The 23,819-nt window shown below is 39.9% G+C and overlaps 1 protein-coding gene across 5 annotated transcripts in view; it reads right to left on the reverse strand.

Annotated features, from left to right (window-relative positions):
* Positions 1 to 4,884: 4,884 nt before the first annotated feature.
* Positions 4,885 to 23,819, reverse strand: part of KBTBD11 (kelch repeat and BTB domain containing 11) — a 35,900-nt gene continuing 16,965 nt past the window's right edge. For 3 of the 5 annotated variants that reach the window (XM_072142326.1, XM_072142325.1, XM_072142324.1), the window contains one exon: positions 4,885 to 9,597. In XM_072142326.1, coding sequence (XP_071998427.1) covers positions 6,993 to 8,918 — 1,926 coding nt within the window. In that variant the 5' untranslated portion in view covers positions 8,919 to 9,597 and the 3' untranslated portion in view covers positions 4,885 to 6,992. Of the gene's footprint in view, positions 9,598 to 15,710; positions 15,842 to 23,819 lie in introns of those variants that run through there. The other 2 variants (XM_072142327.1, XM_072142328.1) reach the window with 2 other exon arrangements.

Consider the following 23,819-nt stretch of genomic DNA (forward strand, 5'->3'; position numbering starts at 1 on the left):
TACTGGGGGTTGAGTATACACATATAAGTGTGTGTGTGTTTGTGTTAGTGGAGGGGGGTGTATATATATATACGGTATATATATATATATACCTCCCCAGTAACACACATATATATAATATATACAGCCCCCACATATATATATGAATAGCAAAAAAGGCTGCAAAAATTAATACCCGAGCTCAGTCCATACAAGAAAAGTGGCAGCACTCCAGGATTCCATCCAAAATTGTGTGCTATTATTCAAGTGACCACTGCAATGTGTTTCAAATCCTGAGGTCTGGAGTCTCTTCATTATTATTATGGGTGTGTATATATATATATATATATATATATATATATATATAATTAGGGGGATGAATATATATAATATGTAGTACTAAGGGGCTGCATATTCATATATATATATATATATATATATATATATATATATATATATATATATATTACTGGTATATACTGCTATACATATGTGAGAGACACAGACATCAGCTACACAGGTACCTGACATGTTCTGCTATACACGTGTATACAAGTGTAGCTGATGTCTGTTTTTCTCACGTGTATAGCAGAGCATGTCAGGTACTTGTGTCATACTGACTCGTATTTTATATGAGTGTATATTTATAGGCAGAATTAAAGCTAAAATTGTTCCCACTTGCTCAGAAGACATTTGAACTGTAAGTTCTGATTGCTAATAAAGTGGACAATGTACTGTGATGGCTGTGTTCCCATCAACTATCAGTTGGAACCTCTTCTTGCAGCCTAGAGGGTTATGGGGCTGTGCACCCATTATTTAAAGCCAAGGACATCCATATGCCCTTTCTTTTGTATTTGGCATTGCCCCCCTGACCAAGTGACTCGGTCAACTAGGCAGAAGGTAAAGCTTTCTAATTTGTGGGCAATCCTTTTAATGTGTCCCTGTGCGTTTGCCAAAAGGTAAATATAATTGTAATTATTATATAATATGAAATATTATTAGACATCCTGCTGGGTCCTAACCCTTCTAGATATATGAATGAAAGTATTTGTTCATGTATACAACGTTCATGTATCCAAGGTTCTAAAAGTGAAAAAAGGAGCCAGAGACTTCTGTTAGAACACTGCTCTTTTAATAGTACAAGATCATATTTTATTAATCTGTAATAACATTTATCAGAATTCCATCAAATTCAAGATACAGAGAAATAAAAGCGCAAAAAACAAATTTCAGAATTGCTAAAATTCATTTTGAACAAGTCATGTACATATTGATTGCTAATAATCCACATATTAAAGTCATACTCAGTTTAACAATTCTTAGAATGTGCAAATTGGTGGCTTTTATAATGACAACAACAGCTTAGCTGTCAGTTTCTGAACATTTAGCTTTTAAACCCATAAGGTTGGACATCAGCAGAAAAAAAATCGTAATTATAACAAGGAAAAAGCAGGTACAAAGGGGATATACAATGCATATTAAAATGCTCAACTAGTAATAAATGCATAGCATTGTGCCGATTCACAGTACAGTAGAAATCCAAAACATGCCAAGAAATGGCCAATAGAAGGGAAAGTATCCTAGAACTGATTGCATTAAATAAATATTGAAACTTACCTAAATATTTCCAGTTTCATTGAACTAAATTAGTACTAAAATTTCATTTTAAAAAATATGCATTAAAGCGTAAAAAATTCCTTTTGTTGAACAAATTGAATGCATTGCTGTAAACAAGAGCATTATAATGGTGAAATGCAGGACGGACATATACAATAAAGACTTACAGGCCAAAGTATGTACATAGTCAGAGTTATATACACAATACATGGATAGAAAGAGCGACTAAGTGACATATGCTTTGCCTTGGTGCTGATGGAAGAATCATATCTCAAGCGTTCTACTACCTCATGTGTTAAGTTGTTATGTTTCCGAGATTGTAGCTCATGTTTCACATGTAAGGAGAGGTGACAGCATTGAAAAAGTTATTTGCATATTTTATTTTTTACTACTTAAAGGAATGTTTTTGAGATATCTCAAAAAACCCAATTGTTACAAGAACTGGGGGATCAATAAAATTTCCATTCTCATGCTACATGCATCTGGGGGAACAATCCTCCATAGAAATATGGTAATGAAAGTGCATATGGTAGGGGTATTTATGTGATCATTATAGGTTATGCTATATTATATATCAATTATTTATTTGCTATTTAAAAGACAGCAATAGTCAGATATGAAGCTTTTGTGAAGATGCTGCAGTACTGTATAATTGTGTTGAGTGTTCACTAGTGCATATTTTATATGTCCATGTACAACTACTGGGATCAACTGGATCAAAACAGACTTTATACAGACTTCTTGTTTGCAACCATTTCCAATGCAGTTATAAATGGTGTTTTAATACAAATGAATATAGAAAACAAAGATTAGACCACATGTGATCACTTCCTGCTCAGCAGCTACTGGTAAAGCTCCACCACAATGACTTCCTGTTCTGCTCAAACCCCACACAAAGCCGTAGTGCCCATAATACCTCTTAGCTGACTTCATCTGCATTTACAACTGAAAGAGATTGCCATCAGTTAGATGTAACTTTTTATTTAAATCATACTTTTTTTGCTACCTCCTCCTATTTGCATAAAATAGAATAGAACTGTATAGAATGTAGCCATGATTGTACGTTATTATTAAAAATTACCTTTACCCAACATCATCAATGCCAATTCTTTGTATCCTGATCTTGCATCTTATACAAGAATTAGTAGAACATTCCAGATGTCAAAATTTATATCTCTCTACAGTATTGTCATATGTCATATATTGTCATATCTCTCTATTGACTGTTCCAGCCTAGGACCACCCATCAACAGTGCAGAGCCTTATTGGCATAGCCTTGGGGTAGCTCCAGTATTCAATATGCTAGTTGGGCTACAGTCATGTGGTTGGTCCTCGGCTACATCAAACAGCCTGGTGCTGCCCATCTAACAGTAGAGATCTGGAAATAACATTGATTGGACGGGAGAAAATTCCAATTAGACCAGAATCATTGAAGCAGTACCTGATGCAACTAGACAGTAAGAAGAATGATTGGCTATACTGATGGATTTTATTTCAAAATGCAGGATTTTATGCTATTTGATGATAATTGTTTGTCATCAGAGAATAATTTCAGAGCCAGTAACCTAACTTTCATCTTTTCTCGAGGTGCTTGTATTTGAGTGAGATCAGTAGGACAGGATACACAGTAACAGGCAGCAGTGGTATATCAGTATGAAATGCATCCAGATCATTATGTAGAGTATACATTTTATACAACACATTAATTCTATAATAATCTGTGATATAAATGGCTGCATTCACTGACTCCCATAAGAGAGAAATGGGTGAAAAATATTCCTAAACTATTCCTGGCTGCAGCTTGAAAGCATGTAACACACTGTGGCGGCTGGAGCGAGGGTGTGCTGCGGACCCATTAAGTTATGCATTACATGAGCTGGGGATTGCCTACAGCACTGCTGGTTTGTGCAGGAAACGAGAGATCTTCCAAGGCTCAGTTCTGTTAAAACTAGACCAGCATTCTTTTCTGTTTCATCTTCCTAATATGTGTTAAATTACTGAAAACAACAGAATGACAGGTCTTATTGATATCTATGCCCCCAAAGACTCTGGAAATTATAGATTGGATGTATAGATCACATTTCTGTTCCCCAAGCAGATTCCGGTATATACCTCCCTGTCTGTCTGTACTGCAGTCAATGGAATAACAGGATTGAATGACTTCATGCTAAAGAATTTCATGTTTCAACAAATCCTTTTTTCTGCCTCTTGAACTATTGGTTGGTTTTATATAAGGAACTTAGACCCCTATTAGTTTTAACTGAATCATATGCCGTATGTGTATTGGATGTCACTAAAATTCAATGAACCCCCGCAATGCATTGCAAGGAGAACAAGCATCTACATTGTGCTTTCCCATTCCTTTATGGAATTCAGATGTGATTGTTGGCCTATGTCTGTATTTGTCTGAATTTTGTAGTATGTGTGTAAGATTGTTAAAACACTTCTGAAGAAACCAGGACTATTTGATATTTTATATAGGCAGGAATAAATATATAGATAGAAAAAAGAAAGCGGCAACACTTAAAAATATTCAACTAGGTTCACTTCACTTTTTTGAAGCCCATTGTAAGGAAACGTTGTTAGAAATCCATTGTACAATTATAACAGAGGGCTCTGGGCATATCCTTTCCTCCAGTCATGTAATTGTCCTCATATGGCCAGTGTATGCTCAGCAGAGGCTGGGGACTGGATGCAATGCTTCTCATCTGTCCTCCACTGTCTCCAATAGCATTCACTTAGCGTACATGTCACTCAGAAGCTTGCTACAGCTTTCCATTCTGTGTTTTCCACAATATACAAAGTATACTGTGCAGACAGAGGCACAAAAGGTGTCTTCATCCAGTAGTGGATTATAATATAGGTGGTTTAGGCAGTAGCTCATGGACCAAGCCTTCTAGAGAGCCAAAAGACACCCAAACGACCCACCAAATTTTATCCACCCGTGAAACCCTCATACATCTGTTCCTGCTCTTAATATACATGTACACAAGAGTCATTTCAGGACCTTTGAAGATCCTCCAAAAGTCCTGAAACCACAGTTTGAAAGCTGGAAGAAGAGATGCATCCAACCGTTCCCCTAGAAGCTGATTATAGTACAATGTAAAGGAAGTGAATCCCAGACTTGTAGGGGCTATAATATTCATACATCCCAGGGCTTAATCCACCCTTGGCTTCATCTTCCATTGTATATCTATGTATACGCTCAGCGTATATGTAGGGCGATTTCATATGCTGAGCATACAAAAAGACATGATGTGGATGTAGCCTTGGTATTTCTAGTGCTGCTTTCTTTTTCCTATTCTTTCTTTCTTTTATCAATTGACAATGGAATAAACCCGGCTTGTGCTGAATATTAAGACACCCATGTTGTGTTTTTCCTATAACATTAAGTGCTCGTGAAAGAGAATGCTTTGTAATGGAATGTTAAATTGACTTTAACTTTTTTCCATGGAGCTTTTTCATTATTATTCCATTACCCTTCAGCATTTAAAAGTTCCTAACACAAGATAACTACCCCCTAGTGTCACTAGCCTTCAGGGATACAGCAATGTTAGAGGAAAAACAAATGTTTAAAGGAAAGGATAACATGGTATTCCAGAAAGTCTCCAGAATACAGCAGGCAACTTGACAAATAGTGGTAATGCCAGAGACATAGGAAGTCATTGTCACAACAAACCATTGTTCTGTCACTTAATAATGCACCTAATGCAGTTATGTACTCAAGGACAATTCATTAGAGCAGAATTAGATTTCATGGCTGCAGTCCTTGTCACTATGGACATTGGTCCCTCTAGCCTTTTTATGTAAATATGGAATTATGAGAACTACTTAACCGCTTTGTGTGTGTGATGATATAGAATGTTAAGTTGTCATATTGTATATATGGGGACATATTTACCAGGGATAAAAAACACCACCTTTGTTTTATTTTTTTAAAGGAAAGATTATTTTGTGCAATTATATGCAGACGTCTTATTATATAGGCAGATCCACCTGCAGCGGATATCTATTCTATATAAAAGTACAGTATCTACTTTAATGCATACATTTCTGTGTTGCAGAATATTTAAGTAGCCTTCAGATTACAATGCATTATATAAAAAGTTATTAAGATGTAAACTTGCTGAAGGATTGCTGATAGGTCTGCACAAAACAATCTTATAGGTGGGATATAGTCTGACATAGGCAACAAGTATGGTGAGAATAGATCCCAATGGAATGGGAGTCCATGAATGGGAGCTACAAGACAATGCAATTTTAGTAATAGACCCATGCTTTTTATTTACTGGCTCGGATATTTAATACAGAGCTGGTTTCATCCGTATAAGAAGAGGGGCATAGTTATATGCACTTCTACTACAGGAAAATTAAAAGGGATATTGCTGCCGAATTGCAATGGAAATACAATCTGTGTGTGGCCCCTCACATCACAAAACTAAACTGAGGTGGTTCTCTATGGCAGTGATTTTCAACCAGTGTGTGCGACACATGGTCGGGGGTGCCGCGGGGAAAGTTCCCCAAACTATGGTGCCCCCTGTATTGTGTTTCCCGGCAATACGCAGCGATGCACAGTCACGGTGTCTTACAATGTAGGAGACGTGTACAATAACACATGTATACTGCATATAACAATGAGAAATGTAAAATGAGAAATACTATAGTCTTGAGGCTGGAGTACTACAAGTACCAGCTCATATGCTGAGTATATGAGCTGGCACTTGTACTCTGGCCTCATGGCCATAGTACTTCTCATTGTACCCCTTTATTTTGCAGTATATGAGCCACATAATAATCAGCACCATATACTAAAAACAGGGAGAAACTGAGAACTGTTGGGGAAGAGCTTCGTGTGCGTCTTTCCACCATTCCTGCCAGGATATCCCTTTTGTGTTTATCGAAACAGGCCCAGGTTTCACACTGAGTGAGTAAAATAAATTTAGAATCTATATTATTAACTATATGTATATTATGACTGTTTTTGTGTCATTTTGTGCTATTTTGGTTGGTGGCGTGCCCCAGGATTTTCTCATCTAAACATGACTGTAGTTTTTAGATAATTTCAATAACTTTCTAACATTTTGTTTATCTCTTAGATCTTCATCTACTACAGTTTTCTTGACCACATCCCATCACCGGGTTCATTATAATGGAAACACATAATGATAACTGCTACATGCATTCCTCTTCTCAATAAAACCCCATAGGCTGGCTCTAGTTTGCAAGGGCATCAAATACATATCAAATAACATATTCATGATCTGTACAGTGATAGACATGCAATTTTTGGAATATTGTAAACTCAGCATCAATGTAGTTAGTCATTGAAACAAACAGACATTTGAAAACATGCCAATAAAGTAAAACACATACGTAGTATAACCTTGGTTCTGAAGTTATGACTTATTCTCAGGCAGACAGAGAACAAATGGAAACAGAACCCCCTTTGCTTCTTCTGGTGAGGGCAGGAGCTCGAGCTCACAGCTAGCCATTTCTCCACCAGTACCTTCAGGTGGTAGTGGCACTCTCAGCATTACAGCTTTATTCAAGCAATAGATATTGCCTCCCATGACCGTGCAGCGGAATGGCAAACTGAGAGGTGGTGGTCCTGGGCCAGGACGTAAGTTGACTCCCTCACTCCAGTGTCTGGCCATAGAATTATAGGTGAAAACACTAAGGCCATGTTCACGACTTACATCAAATCGGTAGATGCAACCTTTGTGAGATACCATGCCAGCAGAGCGGCGACGACTGTTGTTGTAAGGGCACTCTTGCCATTCGTTGCGTTTGGGATCATATTTCAGCAGACGGTAAAAAAGAGTTCCACCAGATACATATATCTCACCATTACATGTACTAGCTTCATGGGCTACAGCAAAAGCACCCTTAGGTAATGAAGCTACTGTGTTCCAACGGTCCAGGCGAGGATCATATTTTTCCACAGTAAAGAGGCACTCTCCACCAATAGCATATAAATATCCATCAAGAGCTATTAGTTTCAACTGTGACCGTGGTTGAGAGAGTGGTCGGACCTTGTCCCAGGTGTCAGTCAAAGGGTTGTAGCAAAATACCTGGTCAGAATGCTTTGCTTTTTCACCACTACCTTTTATGCCACCAGCTATGAACAAGTAGTTATACAGAACACACACTCCACAACCTTTAGTATTTGCCTCCTCTGGAATTTTTGTCAAAGATCTCCAACCCCTAGTGGATTCAGTGAAGCAATGTACCTGATAAGCAGTTCCATCATCTTCCATGGACACAGTTGATAATGGACTTTGTGGTCTACTGCTTTCTCTGCTCTGGGGTCTACTACTACTACTCATTCGCTCGAAAGCATCATTGATTTCCGCAACCACCAAACATTGTTTTCCGTCCATCCTACGTTGCAATATTAAATCTCTCTCTGCACCTGTTAGTCTGCCATAGACATTTGGGTCTCTGAGAACTTGTAGAAAATGGTCACTCATAAATTTGTAGGCAGCTTCCTTGAGCTCATTCAGTCTTTGCTTTTTTGCAATATAGAGTACTTGATAGCAGTTCTTGAGTGATATTTGGGACCTCATACTATCCATGGCACACTGCACAGCACATGGGATCTGCAAGAACTTAGCGCCACTGATGACCTCCACGACATTTTCCTGCTTTACTTCCAGTTTGGAGCTGTAAATATAGTCAACAAGCAGCTGTAAAGTATGAAAACTTACGCCCTTTATCTTAAGAATGTCTCTCGATGATCGGGCCCTGAAATAATCACTCTTCTCAGCTAAGATGGACTTATGTGCTTTAATTCTTTGCCCACCAGTCACTTCAATCACAAGATCGGTTTTACCAAGGGGTTCGGTGTTACCAGATGGGTCTCTAACTTCAGATCCTACAACCTCTGCATTGGGTTGTCTTGCATGAGATTGCAGATATTCATTGATTGAGTTGGATTCAGATAGACTTCTTTCCTCACCATCTTCATCCAATTCTGATACATTGTTCATATCCCACTGACTTCCACTCAACGCCATGCTACTTTCACTCACTGGTTCAGAAACAGACACTTCCTCAGCATCGTTATAAGTTACTTGACTAGAAATTTCTAATCCAAGCATAGGTTGCACAACAATGTCGGAGTGAAGACTGTAGCCCCCATTAGTATGGGGTAAGCTGTCTCTTTCACTACTGCATGCATGACTCCCAGAGCTTCCACTTGCCTCCAACCCATCTCCAGGGGCCCCACTGTACTCACATGTCCTCTTTGCAGAGGTCCCTGTGTTTCCATCATTAACTTTTAAGTCACTGGAATAAGGAGCAAGAGATATTGAGGTATCCATACTCGTGCCTTCTTGAGACTGCAGTCACATAACCCCAATGCTTTTGCAGTTGATTTTGTTGTGTCACTGTTGTTTTTCTGGCATAACACCAGATACGGTTTGTTTCAACACTGTGCCTTTCACAGACTGCTGATCTTGATTCTGAGAGCTAAGAGGTGTGTCAGGACTGCACCAACTCCACAGAAAACTGAACTCTTGAACTTCTTGCTATGTTCAGCCTCTAATGTTTGCTCAGAGAGGATTGCTGTATTTTTATTACTATCCGGTTCCAATAAGCAGTGTTAGCCTTGTGCTTAGTATTTCATGTTATTACAAGAGTATTCTCCTCCACAAATCAGTATAGAGAAAATCTGCAGTCCAAAGTTTCCTGATCATCTTCAATATAAATCCACATGACTGGAAAACGGAGCCCCCTAGACTCAGGATTGCTGACTATTAGGACAATGGATGTTACAGATACATCCTTCGGCTGCAGAAATCTTCCAGTAATGAGTCACATTTGATTATCTTTAAGGTGACACTTGCAGGACGGATATAATTCCCTTCAGGAGTTAAGCAGCTTGTTATTATCGGCCTCCCCTCGCATATTCCAATATATCTTGTGCATTACACTCTTCCATGTTATTCATTCTTGTCCCATTTCATTATACTTGCCAGTTGTTTAGTGATTCAATAAGATCTGTAATAAAAGAAAAGTAGAGTTATAATGATGCAAGCCATTAATATGATATTATTTCATTTTACGAGTACAGTATCTTAATGATCCTAATATAGGACCATCATGAGAACACTATCCATGTCAGACACAAACTGAGAAAACATTAGGAAAAGTAGATGAAGTAGATGGGTAATGTACATGGACAGGGTAATGCAGTGCAAATGTATTGTTATATGAAAGGAATTTCTATAGCTTGCAATCTACCCAACATATTATCTTGCATCAAGTGTTTGTATAGACTGATTAATCTGATTTATGGTCAGGAAATTGTTACTATTCATATAGATTTAGCATGGCTTTATTGAACTTCTCTCAAAGAGGAAAACTGGATCATCACATTTTTTATATTTCTAAGTCTAGTTCCAGGGTTAGACAGTTGTCAGAAACTTTTATAACTTGTATGTGGATTTATAAGAAAGAGCATATATATTGTGTCACTTTGTGTGAAAAAATATACCAACACACAGTTTTCTGAAATATACTAAGCCAAATAACCTGCAGACTTTTATCATAGTTCCTATTATTTCTCTTCTCTCTACTAAGTGGCAAAACACATTGGCAGGCATTTATTAATTTGGGTGCAGGGTGGCGCAGGAAGCGTGTTATAATTTTCAGTGGGATGTAAGTTTGTGGCGCAAGGGATTAATGATTTGGCACAGAAACAGAAAGGTTTGGAACTGTCTCCCCATTCATGAAGTTGAAATAGAGCTCCCTAGACCAGCTTTTAGCTGCTCCATTTATGCGCCACAAAACAGTCGGAAAAATAGAAGCGCCAGAAAAGTGTAGGATTCATAAGCGGCAAAAAAAATTCTGCCAGTTTTCCGTTTGAAAGTCGATAATAAATGTCCCGCATTGTATAAAGGTCTACAAGTACACATTAAGGTCTCATGCATATTATTGTGTGCAATATCCAGGCTGAAAACAAGGAGCTGTGGGCCATTGTTTGTGGACTGTGTCTACTACACCCTGATAAAGGGGAGCATTGGCAGCCTCTCAACCAACAGAGGCCAGAAATGAGAAGAGGAGCAGAGCGCAGGTAAGGACCAAGATAAACCAGGCAACAACAACAAGGCTGAATTCACACATTGGAGTCACAGCACTCCCCCACACAGAATTTTTTTTTACATTTCTGGGTTTAAAAAAAATATATATATACATACATATATATTTTTGTTTTGTTTTGCTTTTTCTAGCCATTTAAATAGCTTAGTGTACAGAATACCGAAAAATGGTGAGTAGTTTGTTTAATGGAAAATGATTTATTGAAGTGTTCATGATAAAATACACTGTCCCAAGACATTCATTGTATGAAGGTAGGGTGGCGAAAGTGCCGGTTTGTTGTAGGACGCGCTTCCCAAGAAAAGGATCCGATATCAACTTCTTGGTTTTACCCACTCTACCCACTCTACCATATCTCCAACCTCTGCTCCAACGCACTAGACACAAGGTGTCACCAGGTGAGCAGATTTCACAAACTTCAATTATTCCTCTCTAAGTATCATATTGCACTAGGGGCGCCGCCCGTGTCTCTTTCTTTTTATTTTCCAAGACATTCATGACATATTAATATTGCTGGCATCAGCACTCATTCACTCATACAATAACGTAATGCTTACATAAAGAAAGCTAACTTGATTTCTGGTGAAAGGTAAGAACACCAAAATCTTATTAAGCATTTTTCATATGATTAAATAATATGACTGCCTATGTCACAACATTCTAGAGGATGAATAAGAACTCCATAAACATGTTGCCCATGGTATAGTGTCAATGGGAAAAGTGAAGCATGGGGATGATAGCACATGCTAATAAAGGGAGTTTATCCATATGCGGAGATCCTGGTGCTTAGAGTAGTGACCCTAATGGTCAGATACTGTAAATAGACTGATCCTACAACTGTGATCTAATGAAACTGTGTATTACGGTATATAACTTTTAATATCAAAGTGTTAGTCAAAGTCTCCATTATGACTTGAAAATATCTATTTGTAAATATGTGTCTTTCCTTTCCTTTCTTCCTGGCTGAACACAATCAAAGACGTGTCATGAGATGATGAGCTGTTTAGTACAATACTCTTTAGTGGTAATTGTCTCACTAAGGGTTTTCCAGTATAACTGGTTGGCCAGAGTAGGGGCAAGCAAAAAAAAATAAACAAAAAAAAGAAAGAAAAAGGTACCATTAACTGGTTCACCATTACCTTAAGTGTTGTGACATGCCCGTCACAGTTGACATCAGCCGCAAGGAGAATGAACAGTGATTTCAGTATTATCCTTCCCTCGGGCGCTAAGGCCACTCACTTGCTGCAGCAATCACATGACCTCTAACATCTTTTGGCCCAACTCTGGCTCATTTTTTTGTTCCTTAATTGGAAAGTAATTTTTTAATTTATTTCTTTTAACACCACATTTACGATTAAATTTACGGAAAAAAAAACTAGAAATATTGGTATCTCCTTTATTGATTCTATGATATTGTGTTTCCTGTGCTTTGGAATATCTCCAGTAAAGGGTTTCAATGCTTGCCAATAACCTCCAGTCTAGGTGTTGGTCTCCAGAAATACGGCAATATACTGTATGTGCTCACAATGCTTGTTTACTACAGGGTCATGGCCTGAGCCCCAGTCCTGTTTACAGCGGAACACTTATGGGGATTTTTCCCATTAATGAGGGTCCGGCTCAGAGTATACCCTGCTGTTCAGTGACTAAAGGGAAGTAAATGACAAAGCTTTTGACAAGATTTGTTCTGACTTCTGCCCACTGAGACTATGTACACCAAGTGGGAGTTTCATCTCCTGCCGTCTCTATTAAAAGAGCTGACATATTTGGATGTGACTCTTCTATTACTCATAATTTATAACTATTGAGATGAAAACTAATTTCACTTTTTAAGATATTGAGAAATTTAACAATTCAGCTGTCTTGAACACGACTCATGTGTCATTCATGGCTGTATTGTTAAAGTTCTCAAACAAAACGCCACAAGTGAAAAAACAGCCCAATGTATGTAACTTTATAATTTCTACAGACATCATTTTCCCTTATCCCAGGTATTCTGTTTTTTAATTTATAGAAATTAAAGGGGTTGTCCAATATTAATAAATGAAAATATATTAATTGTAACATAAATTTTTACTGGTGGGTTAGGGGGGTTGTGAAAAATAATGAACCCATATTTAGCTCCCTCAGCGCTCCTGATGTCCCGTGCCGCCCTTTGTTTACAGGGACACAGCAGCCCCGCTCCAACACCTACAGCTCAGGGACATATGGACCGGTATGTGTGCCAGGTGGCATTGTTCGAGTGGAGCTGCAGTTCCCCCTTTAAACAAACAGGGATGCAGCAGAAATGGATGGCGGCGAGGGACAGCAGGAGTGCTGAGGGAGGTAAGTATAGGTTTATTTTTTTTACAGCCCCTGCCAGACCAACAGTAAAGTTTTTATTAATGTCAGACAACTCCTGTAAGCTAGTTATGGTAGACTAGGGGTGCTTATGTTTGCAGCTGTCCCTCTTTTCTTCTTTATATGAAAAATGATTTAAAAATATACATATATTGAAATAAATGTAAAATTACAGATCACAACTATATCAGTTTATTAGAATTTCTCAGGCTGACAAACTTACTGACAAGTGTTCTCCTAGGTTTATGACAACAAGGGCAGAATGATGCTAATGTACAGATTAATATACTACAGGCAGTCCCCGAGTTATGTACAAGAAAGGTTCTGCAGGTTTGTTGTTAAGTTGAATTTGTATATAAGTCGGAAAGGTATACTTTATTATTGTAACCTCAGTGAAAATTTTTTTGGTCTCTGTGACAATTGGATTTTAAAAATGTTGGATTGTCTTAAGAAGCAGGATTAACAATAAAGCTTAATTGCAGACACCACTGATAACTGTTATAGCTGATTATTGTAGCCTAAGGCTAAAGTACAATAAATTACCAAAATCCAGAGATCCGTTTGTAACTAGGGGTCATCTGTAAGTCAGGTGTTCTTAAGTCGGGTGCCCCCTTTACTTGTGAAAAAGAAGGCCCCTACCACTCCTTTACTTGGGTAAATAAACTTTAGTGGTGATGATTCCTGACATTCCTAAGAAATATCTCTTGGCTTATCTTTCATTAAACTGAGCTCTATGACTCTCAAAAATGCAATCATTGCCATTCTAGATTAATGGGTGCAACAGCAGGACCACTTTTCTGGCACATGGCCAGCAGATTATGACTTTATCCAGCTATTCCATCCCTCATGCTACTTTCTTTAAAAAAAAAATGGAATTCTCATGGTAAGAAACAAGGCTATTTACTATACCCTGCATCCGCATACTGGCGCAAGCTTTAGCTGAACCTTACGCCAGGCCGGACTTCATTCTGGCGCAAAAGTACATACAGTGTGTTATGCACCGGTACAGGGTTTATTAAGACTGGCATACGATTCACCAGTATCATTAAACTCCCCCCACTATATTACAGCAGATCATACCTTGTGAAAAAGGTAGAGACACGGCAGTTAAGTGGTCCAGGAATTGGGACGGAGGAACCTGCTAGATGCCCTAACCATGTTGGTTTATAGTAAAGTAAATTTTAGCTATCTTTACCACGCTGATCTGGGTCTCTACTCTCTACTGTTTTTATACTCCCTACTGGGTCTCTACTATCAGCAGGTTACTCTGTCACTAGGACTACACACCGTCATTAATCATTTGATATTACTCCTCCTAATGTCCGTTTAGCCTCTCATGTGCAAGGCCTTCCATCATCTCGATGGAATGTCAGAGCTGAGCCCTGCTTAAGCCTGCGCTGTCACCAAATTACTGGAAAATATACCTCCTGGTGACCAGCAACAACACCATGATGGGTTAAATGGAGAAAGTCATACAACAGACATGGAGTAATACAACAGATTTACTGTGGTGTAGTAACACCACTATAAACTCTTCTGCATCTGGAACATTGTCTTTCATTTTGCCATAGAGAATAATTAGATTATCTACACTCCAATATCTATGTTTTAATTATAACTATTATTCAATTTCCTCAACCCTCTGTATAGATTTTAGTAAACTAAGAAGTGAGATGAGCGCTGCGGCAGGATGACAGCCCTCTCCCTCTGTAGATAGCAACATGCTACTGTTTCCATAGCAGCAAACATCAGCCGGTTTTGCATTGTCACTTAAATCTGTGACATCTTCACCTTGTCAGAAAGAATTGCATAATCTCCGAAAAGAAAAGCTAGGACTTCCTTATGTGTCAGTTCTCTAGTTACAAAATATTTACTTTTTAGCACTGAAACAATGATTCCTTGATTCCGGAGCTGCTCATTTCATGTCTTTCACTTGGTAAAAGGTAACACTTTATTAACCAGTGACATAAGTATTGCAGTCACATCAACCCAGAAGAAAACTGCAGTTCTATTATGTAGGGCAGACAATTACTATTACTCTTTGGAGCACCTCGGCAAGCTAGAAGTGGGTCGGTTAAGCAAGAAGTATATATTGCATGCAGAAATTTCATGGAGAATATATGGGTGGAATAGAGAAAAAGAGGGAAGGTTAATGGGAAAGATTTATCAGGTCGTACAAGCCCTGAAATAATCGCCAGGCAATGTGATTATTATCCCCTTTATGCCAGCTCCATGCCAAGAGGGCGGCAGAGTGGGCTGGCGTGGGGCATTCCTGCCCGGGACACTCACTACGTGGGGCATTCCTGCCCGGAACAATTCTGCGGCATGCCAGGCCATGATTTTTACGCCAGATGTATAAGGCAGCCGTAGACACCTGATGTTTTCGGCAGCACCAGAGGGGCAGTTTTATCATACACCCATGCATGAAGCACCAGCGTATGATTAATCTCCCCCAGTGACTACAATTGATCACTAGATTCAGCTGTACCGTATTCATGTTTACAATGTACAAAGTAGATGTGAATGAATCCTTAAATTACACAAAAGAGTGCAGCACATATACTGTACAGTGAGGTAAAAAAAAAAAAACTATAAAATATTACCCATTTTAAGACCATTGAAATTGCTGTACATAGCACATCAGGTTTGGGCTACATAAGGTTCACTATTTGACTTACATTACACAGGCTTGTACTCACGTAAAGAGAGCACACAAAGTCCATGCAGAAGTGAATGTAGTCTCCTATCCCCAGTCTTGGAACATAGAGAGTGGCATGAAGTAGCATGTAATACGTGCAGCTCTACAGGCTTGGAGGAATGTAAATGCATCATTATTTGCTAAAGAATAGGGCAGGGCACACAAGTCCATGTAACCAGAGACATAAGAGGAAAAAGGTCAAAGGGGGATATAATCTGACTAATAATAGTGGAAGAGGTTAGCAGTTTACTACATAGCAGGTGGCCTTCATGATTGGTTCTCTTCTTTCTTTGGGTTAGGTATTGTAGTTCCTATGTCTTTTCAGCCGCTCTGATCCTGTGAGACTCACTTTATGGGGGACATTAAAGAGGACCTATCACCCTTAAAAAACGCACTTACCAAAGTAAGCAGCTCCTAGCGCTACAAACACCGCTGGCCTATGGCGTGGGAAGAAACAGCGCCTTGGACCACTGTAAGCTGGGTCCGGCTTTCTGAGGCTATTGGACTGCAGTGTTTTCCAGCTTTATTGGAGGGTTCTGATAAAGCTTGTAGTTTATCACTGCTAAAAATGGGGTAGCGCTAGGTAAAGTAAGCAGTTTCTAGTGTGTTTTTTTAGTGTGACAGGTCCTCTTTGATTTTCTGCAACTTTTGAGGTTTTTGAATTTCACACACAGCAAACAAAAGAGCATAAACTGATACATTTATAATTCTTGAATTGTGATTTTTAAAAAAGTCACATAAACTGAGACTTTTTTTGCAACTTTTTGAAAAAGATACAAAACCTTTTTGTACAGGAAGAACACAACTGACATAATTATTAAAGTAACAAAGCCACAATGAGATCTGTTGGCCAGTGGAGCAAAGAGACTTTAACCCCTTAGTGACACTGCCTGAAAAGGCTCTAGTGACCGGGGTATTTTAAGCGAATTTTTGTACGTGGCTGTTTGAGGGTCATAACTTCTTTTTTTTTTCATGGTCTATCTTCTAAAGGTTGCAGGTGCTTTTATCCATCATGACACTGCATTGTTTGATTTTTTTAAGTGATACTAAATATGTTGTCTGTTTATTTAATCTTTTGAATGTGAAAGGATGGGTTTGGCAATTTTATATTCTAGTCTTCCAGCTGCCAAAACAATCCATTGTGGTGGAAGGAGGGGGGTGAAATCTTCATTTTCACTTTCTTTAATCTATAAGACACCACAAAGTTGCTGCATGGGCCTGTCTGCCAGTAAGAGGTTGGACACTTTACATGAATTTTCTGTAACGTGGAGGCAGGATACGAGGTCATTTAGCCAATATACATGTTTTAAATATTCTGCACCGCTTTGTAGAACTGCAGTGGTGTAACTAGGAGAAGCAGGGCCCCATAGTAGGCTTTTGCATGGGGCCCCCTTCTCACTTAATAAAAATATACATATTAGTATACTCACACATACAAGTTACTATCACACATTTTATACATATAGAGCATATTTACATCACATACACTCACCGGCCACTTTATTAGGTACACCTGTCCAACTGCTCGTTAACACTTAATTTCTAATCAGCCAATCACATGGCGGCAACTCAGTGCATTTATGCATGTAGACATGGTCAAGACAATCTCCTGCAGTTCAAACCGAGCATCAGTATGGGGAAGAAAGGTGATTTGAGTGCCTTTGAACGTGGCATGGTTGTTGGTGCCAGAAGGGCTGGTCTGAGTATTTCAGAAACTGCTGATCTACTGGGATTTTCACGCACAACCATCTCTAGGGTTTACAGAGAATGGTCCGAAAAAGAAAAAACATCCAGTGAGCGGCAGTCTGTGGGCAGAAATGCCTTATTGATGCCAGAGGTCAGAGGAAAATGGGCAGACTGGTTTGAGCTGATAGAAAGCAACAGTGACTCAAATCGCCACCCGTTACAACCAAGGTAGGCAGAAGAGCATCTCTGAATGCACAGTACGTTGAACTTTGAGGCAGATGGGCTACAGCAGCAGAAGACCACACCGGGTGCCACTCCTTTCAGCTAAGAACAGGAAACTGAGGCTACAATTTGCACAAGCTCATTGAAATTGGACAGTAGAAGATTGGAAAAACGTTGCCTGGTCTGATGAGTCTCGATTTCTGCTGCGACATTCGGATGGTAGGGTCAGAATTTGGCGTCAACAACATGAAAGCATGGATCCATCCTGCCTTGTATCAACGGTTCAGGCTGGTGGTGGTGGTGTCATGGTGTGGGGAATATTTTCTTGGCACTCTGTGGGCCCCTTGGTACCAATTGAGCATCGTTGCAACGCCACAGCCTACCTGAGTATTGTTGCTGACCATGTCCATCCCTTTATGACCATCTGATGGCTACTTTCAGCAGGATAATGCGCCATGTCCTAAAGCTGGAATCATCTCAGACTGGTTTCTTGAACATGACAGTGAGTTCACTGTACTCAAATGGCCTCCACAGTCACCAGATCTCAATCCAATAGAGCATCTTTAGGATGTGGTGGAACGGGAGATTCGCATCATGGATGTGCAGCCGACAAATCTGCGGCAACTGTGTGATGCCATCATATCAATATGGACCAAAATCTCTGAGGAATGCTTCCAGCACCTTGTTGAATCTATGCCACAAAGAATTGAGGCAGTTCTGAAGGCAAAAGGGGGTCCAACCCGTTACTAGCATGGTGTACCTAATAAGTGGCCGGTGAGTGTATATATATGTATATATATACTCTCAGGCAGTCGTCTTATCCCAGGGAGTGTCAGAGGTCACAGATCTGTCCCATTAGTCGCTGACCACATGGGGATAGTAGACAGCAGGGGTCCCTACTCATGAAGTGCCCCCCCCACCCCCACCCCAATTTTTATCTGACCTGCCAGCTGAGATGCACGTCTTCCATTCTTCAGTGTTTAAAGTCAGCTGTCTGACATTGCTAGCCCGGTAGAAGCTTCTGTGGCTGCTGCCGCTGTAGTTACGCTGGCAGGGCTCCTGCCATGATAGAACCAGCCCAGCTCCTGTTCACAAAGGGTACAAGCACTATGGAGTCTATGGAGTATATGTATTAAGCACTGAGTGGAAATAAAACTTCATGCTTCTAAATAAAGGTCATTTTGACTTTGACAAGTGAATCTAAGTGGAGCTGTATAGTGGTTGACACTGTAACAGAAGATCTTGCCTCTCTATACAAAAGCTGCAGTAAATAGAACTTCCACTTACTTTCCACTTTTTAAAAATGTTTTATTAAACTTTTAGTACGCTGCATCTCCCTTTCCATGGTCTAAAAGCTTGGATCTTTTGCTTCTTCTCATAAATTAAATTGTGACAATAAAGTCTGCAAGCAAGATAATCGTTTTTGTTAGAGTAAAATACTGTCCTATAGTTAGAGCCAAGGCCTTGTACCCACTGCTTTACAGGAAACAGAGAGCCTCTGTTTATTGTCCACCTACTGTGAATAGTCGTCTTTTCAAGTCACACAATAGCCAAGGAAACAACCCAGAAACCAACTCACCAAATTGTATCACAAAATGTCTTTTGGGGGAGGGGGTGCAGATTCCAATACCTCGTCAGTTCCTGTGCTCCTGCTCTCCCATGCTGACCAGTTATATGCTTACTGATACGGATGCTTGGGATGAATGGTTTAAATGAATGGGACGTGATTACTATATTTATGAATAATGAGTGCATGATGATGTAGCTGGTGTAGTACAGAAGTTCATGGGGTGCTGTATATATGAATTAATATGGGTTTGTTTGTGCTGTATATATTTATTAATTAGGATGTGCTTGTAGTTTACATAAATGAATGGGGGTGCTGTGCTGTATATATAAATGATTGAATGGGGTACTGATTCTGTATATGAGTATTAATGAGAAGGGGCTGCATATATGTATTAATAAATATTAGTGTGTAAAATATTCAGCTACTCAGTAATAGTGTCTTCAGAGGGGCATAATGTATTTTATAATGTATTGAGGGGTCATGGCACATGTTTGATGATATTCAAGGGGCAAATCAGGTAGTGTCTAGTGTATTTATTATTATTTTTTTATTAGGCTGCACCTAATCACCTCGTGGATCTTCACTCAATGTAGTAGGCTTGAGTATTGTATTGGTATCAACTGGTAGGTAGTAAGATGCTGGAAAAAATATGTATTTGACTTGCTTCTGTTAGGCTTCATTCACACTGCCACATGGGAGGCGTATATACGGCTGACGTATATATGGCCGATATACGTCCCCCATAGACGGCAATGGGTGCACAGCACATGTGCGGCACCGTATCGCTCCGTACCCGGGAAAAGATAGGACATGTCAGCGCTCACCTCCTCCTCCTCTCCCCACGCGCTGCCGTGTGCCCGCCGTGCTATGGTGCAGCGGGCAACGGCATTGTGAATCTAGACTTATGGTATCTTGCTTCTGGAACTGTATCTATGTAATAAGCTTGGTTCTATTATTTCACCTATGTCTTTCATCTATACATATTGTACCTTGGTCCCTACAGCCTCAGTAGAAGTTCAGACAAGCATCCAATTGGTTGTCAACAGTCAGCAAGTAAGAAATGTCTGCACTTTCACAGATTGTGAGTTATTTTCTAGGAGTTCTATACAAAGGAGCTCAAGGATTAGTCCTGAAAATTAAGTGGTGCTTATGGTTTACCACACTAAATCTGTATGATCTATATATCACATTACACATTTATACACACGTATGAGACCTTCCCTGGGCAGAGACAGGCAGACCGTACACTATAATCTATCACTCAACTCACAATTGATCCAGCTGGGTAAAGGCGAGGGCTATATTTATTTCAGTCAGTAATAGACCATCATGAAAATCATTTTTATAAGCGCCATAAGTACTGGGTTTTACAGCTCTCGACTTCAGGAAATCTCGTTATATCATAAAATAACACATCAATGTAATTTTACTTAATAAGATTTTCCTTCTGCACTGTTCAGCACACACATATTTACACAGATGTTACCATGGTATAGCATTCCATATGTACAACAATGTGTTAGTGATGCTCATCAAAGTCCTCTTTAGAATTAGGGGTAGACAAGCATCAAGCGTTTCTTATAGACTTGTTTCACCAAGCGATGAAGCAAGGATGAAGATTAAAAGTTCTATCATTGGTTGTTTCAGATTCTGCTGCAGGTATTATAGTGTGTTATTTCCAAGATCTGTTCATAAAAGATTATATATAAGGCTGCATTGACACGAGCGTATGGGGGACATATATACAGCCTCAAATTTGCGCCATTGCTGCAAAAAAGGTACAGTGTGCTCTATCTGTGGCCATAAGAACAGCTGTGCAGCTCTATTTTCTATGGAGATGCAGCCTAATCATTAGTATTGTCTTATTTTCAATAAAGCTACAATAAACTCCTCCATACGAAGAGTCAAACTTCTTTAGCTTTATTTATGAACACAGAAAGAAAGTTGTAAAGGACCTCCCTTCAGAATATAACCTACACTGCACTTTTGAGATACAATGAGGGTCATTTACTAAGGGCTCGATTCGCGTTTTTGCGACGGGTTAACCCAATTTTTCCATTTTGCGCTGATTTTCCCTGTATTGCCCCAGGATTTCGGCGCACGCGATCGGATTGTGGCGCATCGACGCCGGTATGCACGCGACGGAAATCGGGGGGCGCGGCCATACGAAAACCCGACGGATTCGGAGAAACCGCAGCATTTTAAAAAAATAAAGTGTCGCTGGACACGCACTTACCTTCATCCGGCAATGGATCGTGCACTACGGTGGATCTCGGCGGACTTCAGCGCAGCAGCGACACCTGGTGGACATCGGAGGAACTGCCGAAAGATGCAAATCCACCAAAGAGAACGCGCCGCTGGATCGTGAATGGACCGGGTAAGTAAATCTGCCCCAATGTGTGCAGTTACAATTTCAGGTGTTAAATGAGCTATAAAATTGTGGGATGATTAGTATTTGAAGGAACTGGGCACCTCCTTTTGGAAGAAAAGGGAGTAATTCTACATTAAGCTGAACTTAAAGGGGTTGGCCGCTTTTTAATAAATCTCTTTCAGGCATATTTCTGCATGCATATGTACTTGTGCCTTTGCCTCCTATGAGAGCTTCAGCTTTTCCGTGTTCTCTCCATGCTGTCCTCTGTATATATAAACAGCTACTTCTGTCTCACTGCTCCAGCCCCTCCTCATGGCATCACCCACTGGCAGACATTTGTCAATTTGGGCAAAGGGTCCTTGCTTTTGGCACACAAATAGTGCTTACGTTTTAATGGGATGTTAGACTCTGGTGCAAGGGGGTAATAAATTGATCCAGGACCGAGAAGGTGCAGAACGGTCTCCACATTCATGAAGGTGAAATAGAACTCCTGAGAACAGCTTTTTGCAGCTCTAAGGGCCACATTTATCACTTGTTTTTTCTGTTGTTTTTGCGCCTTTTCATTCAGGCGCACCGTTTTTGCACCATTTTTGCGATTAAACGTCAAATTAGCCGCGCAGCTAAAATAACCACCTTTCCCTCATCTATCGTTCAATTCCAGATGTTTTGCTGCGCCTAATGATATTCATCACGTGCAACTTTTGCATTTAGGCGCAAAAACGGGCGCAAAAACACTCCAGCCCGAAGGTGGCGTTATCTGAGAAGAAAGCACTGAGCCCCTTTGCAGAACAGCTCATTTCTAGCAGCAAAGCTCAACCAGACACTGGAACATATAATAGATACAATTAGATACGTTACAGACAGGAGCTGCAGACTCTATTTACAGTTCATCACCTTCTATTTACAAAATATTCTGCAAAACGCTGAGCTCACAGCAAGACCAAGAGAAGTTTGCACAAGTTTGCAGAAGTTTGCAGATACTACAAACAAGTATCCCCCATGTAATTCTGCACAGTGTCTGAGGGGGATATTGTGCAGAATTACAGGGGTGCAGCAGGAGACCAGCACTGGGGGATCCCCTCCAGGAGAAGCCACTGCTGAGGAGGTCACTGGGTGCAGGGTGTCACACACCTGGGTGCTGCTGTGAGTATTATCTTCATTCTGGGCTGTGGGAGAAGCAGAGAGGAGCTTGTAACAGGATCACATGTAAGTGCCCGAATCTAACATTGCGCCTAAACTGCGCCTAAACTGTGTTAAAGTAAAGTGATTAATAAGAGGCAGAAAATATACTTATCACAGATGGTTGTAGCTTGTGATAATTCTGGCAAAACAGTGCGCCAGAAATTAGGCGCAACTACTACACTTAGGCGCACAAAAGTGATAAATGTGGCCCTAAGTGTACACCAGAAAATGCACCAAAAAATGCCTTGGAAAACTAGATGCAAAGGAATAGTGTTGGATTCTCAAGCAGCGCACAAATTGTGCGCCAAAAAAGGAGAAATTTATGAGTGTCAAAAAAGCACCAATATTGTGGTACCAACACTTAAAATATGGCACAACAATGCACTGTGTCTCTCTCTCTCTCACATGGTCCGTCCTCACTGACACAGGAAGAGGATAGGAGGGGAGCAGGATGAGTCATAACTCTCCTGCTGCAGCCTATCCTATTCATCAGTGTTCACACATGAAAAAAAAGAATAATGGAGAGTATGCAGACAGCACAAAAGTAAGTATCTGGAATGCTGAATCACTTGATGTACTGAAGAGATGCAATCAAGTCAAATCACTGTGGTCTACAGTTGGGAATCTGTTCCTTTTGGAATATACTTGTTTAGTTTTAATCATGTCATTAGGCCTCCTGAAAGGCATGCTTGATGCTAAGGGGGCTGCCTTTCAAAAATCATGCTTGATGTTAAGGGAGCTGATTTTCAAGTTAGCAAAAATAAGCATTGTTTTCCTCGTCCCATCTTGGAATATTTCCCAGAATCCCCTAGTGTTGCATCAATGGCTATAAGTCACCACACAACTACAAAGTCTGGCAAAGTCTCCGTAAGGCGAGCTCTTACTTCCCAACCAGAATTACTTGATGAACATTCAGGGATTGTTATTAAGGCAGTAAAGGTACATGGGCAACTTATGTAACAGTGGCCAACCTCTTTAAGACCATTTTAGGTTTCATCAATTTGGCACACATCTAAGAAGGAGGTTATCAAAAACTTATTCAGGGTGGACACTCAGAA

This window comes from Engystomops pustulosus, chromosome 3 (genome assembly GCF_040894005.1).
Source record: "Engystomops pustulosus chromosome 3, aEngPut4.maternal, whole genome shotgun sequence".
In the NCBI taxonomy this organism is placed as follows: Eukaryota; Metazoa; Chordata; class Amphibia; order Anura; family Leptodactylidae; genus Engystomops; species Engystomops pustulosus.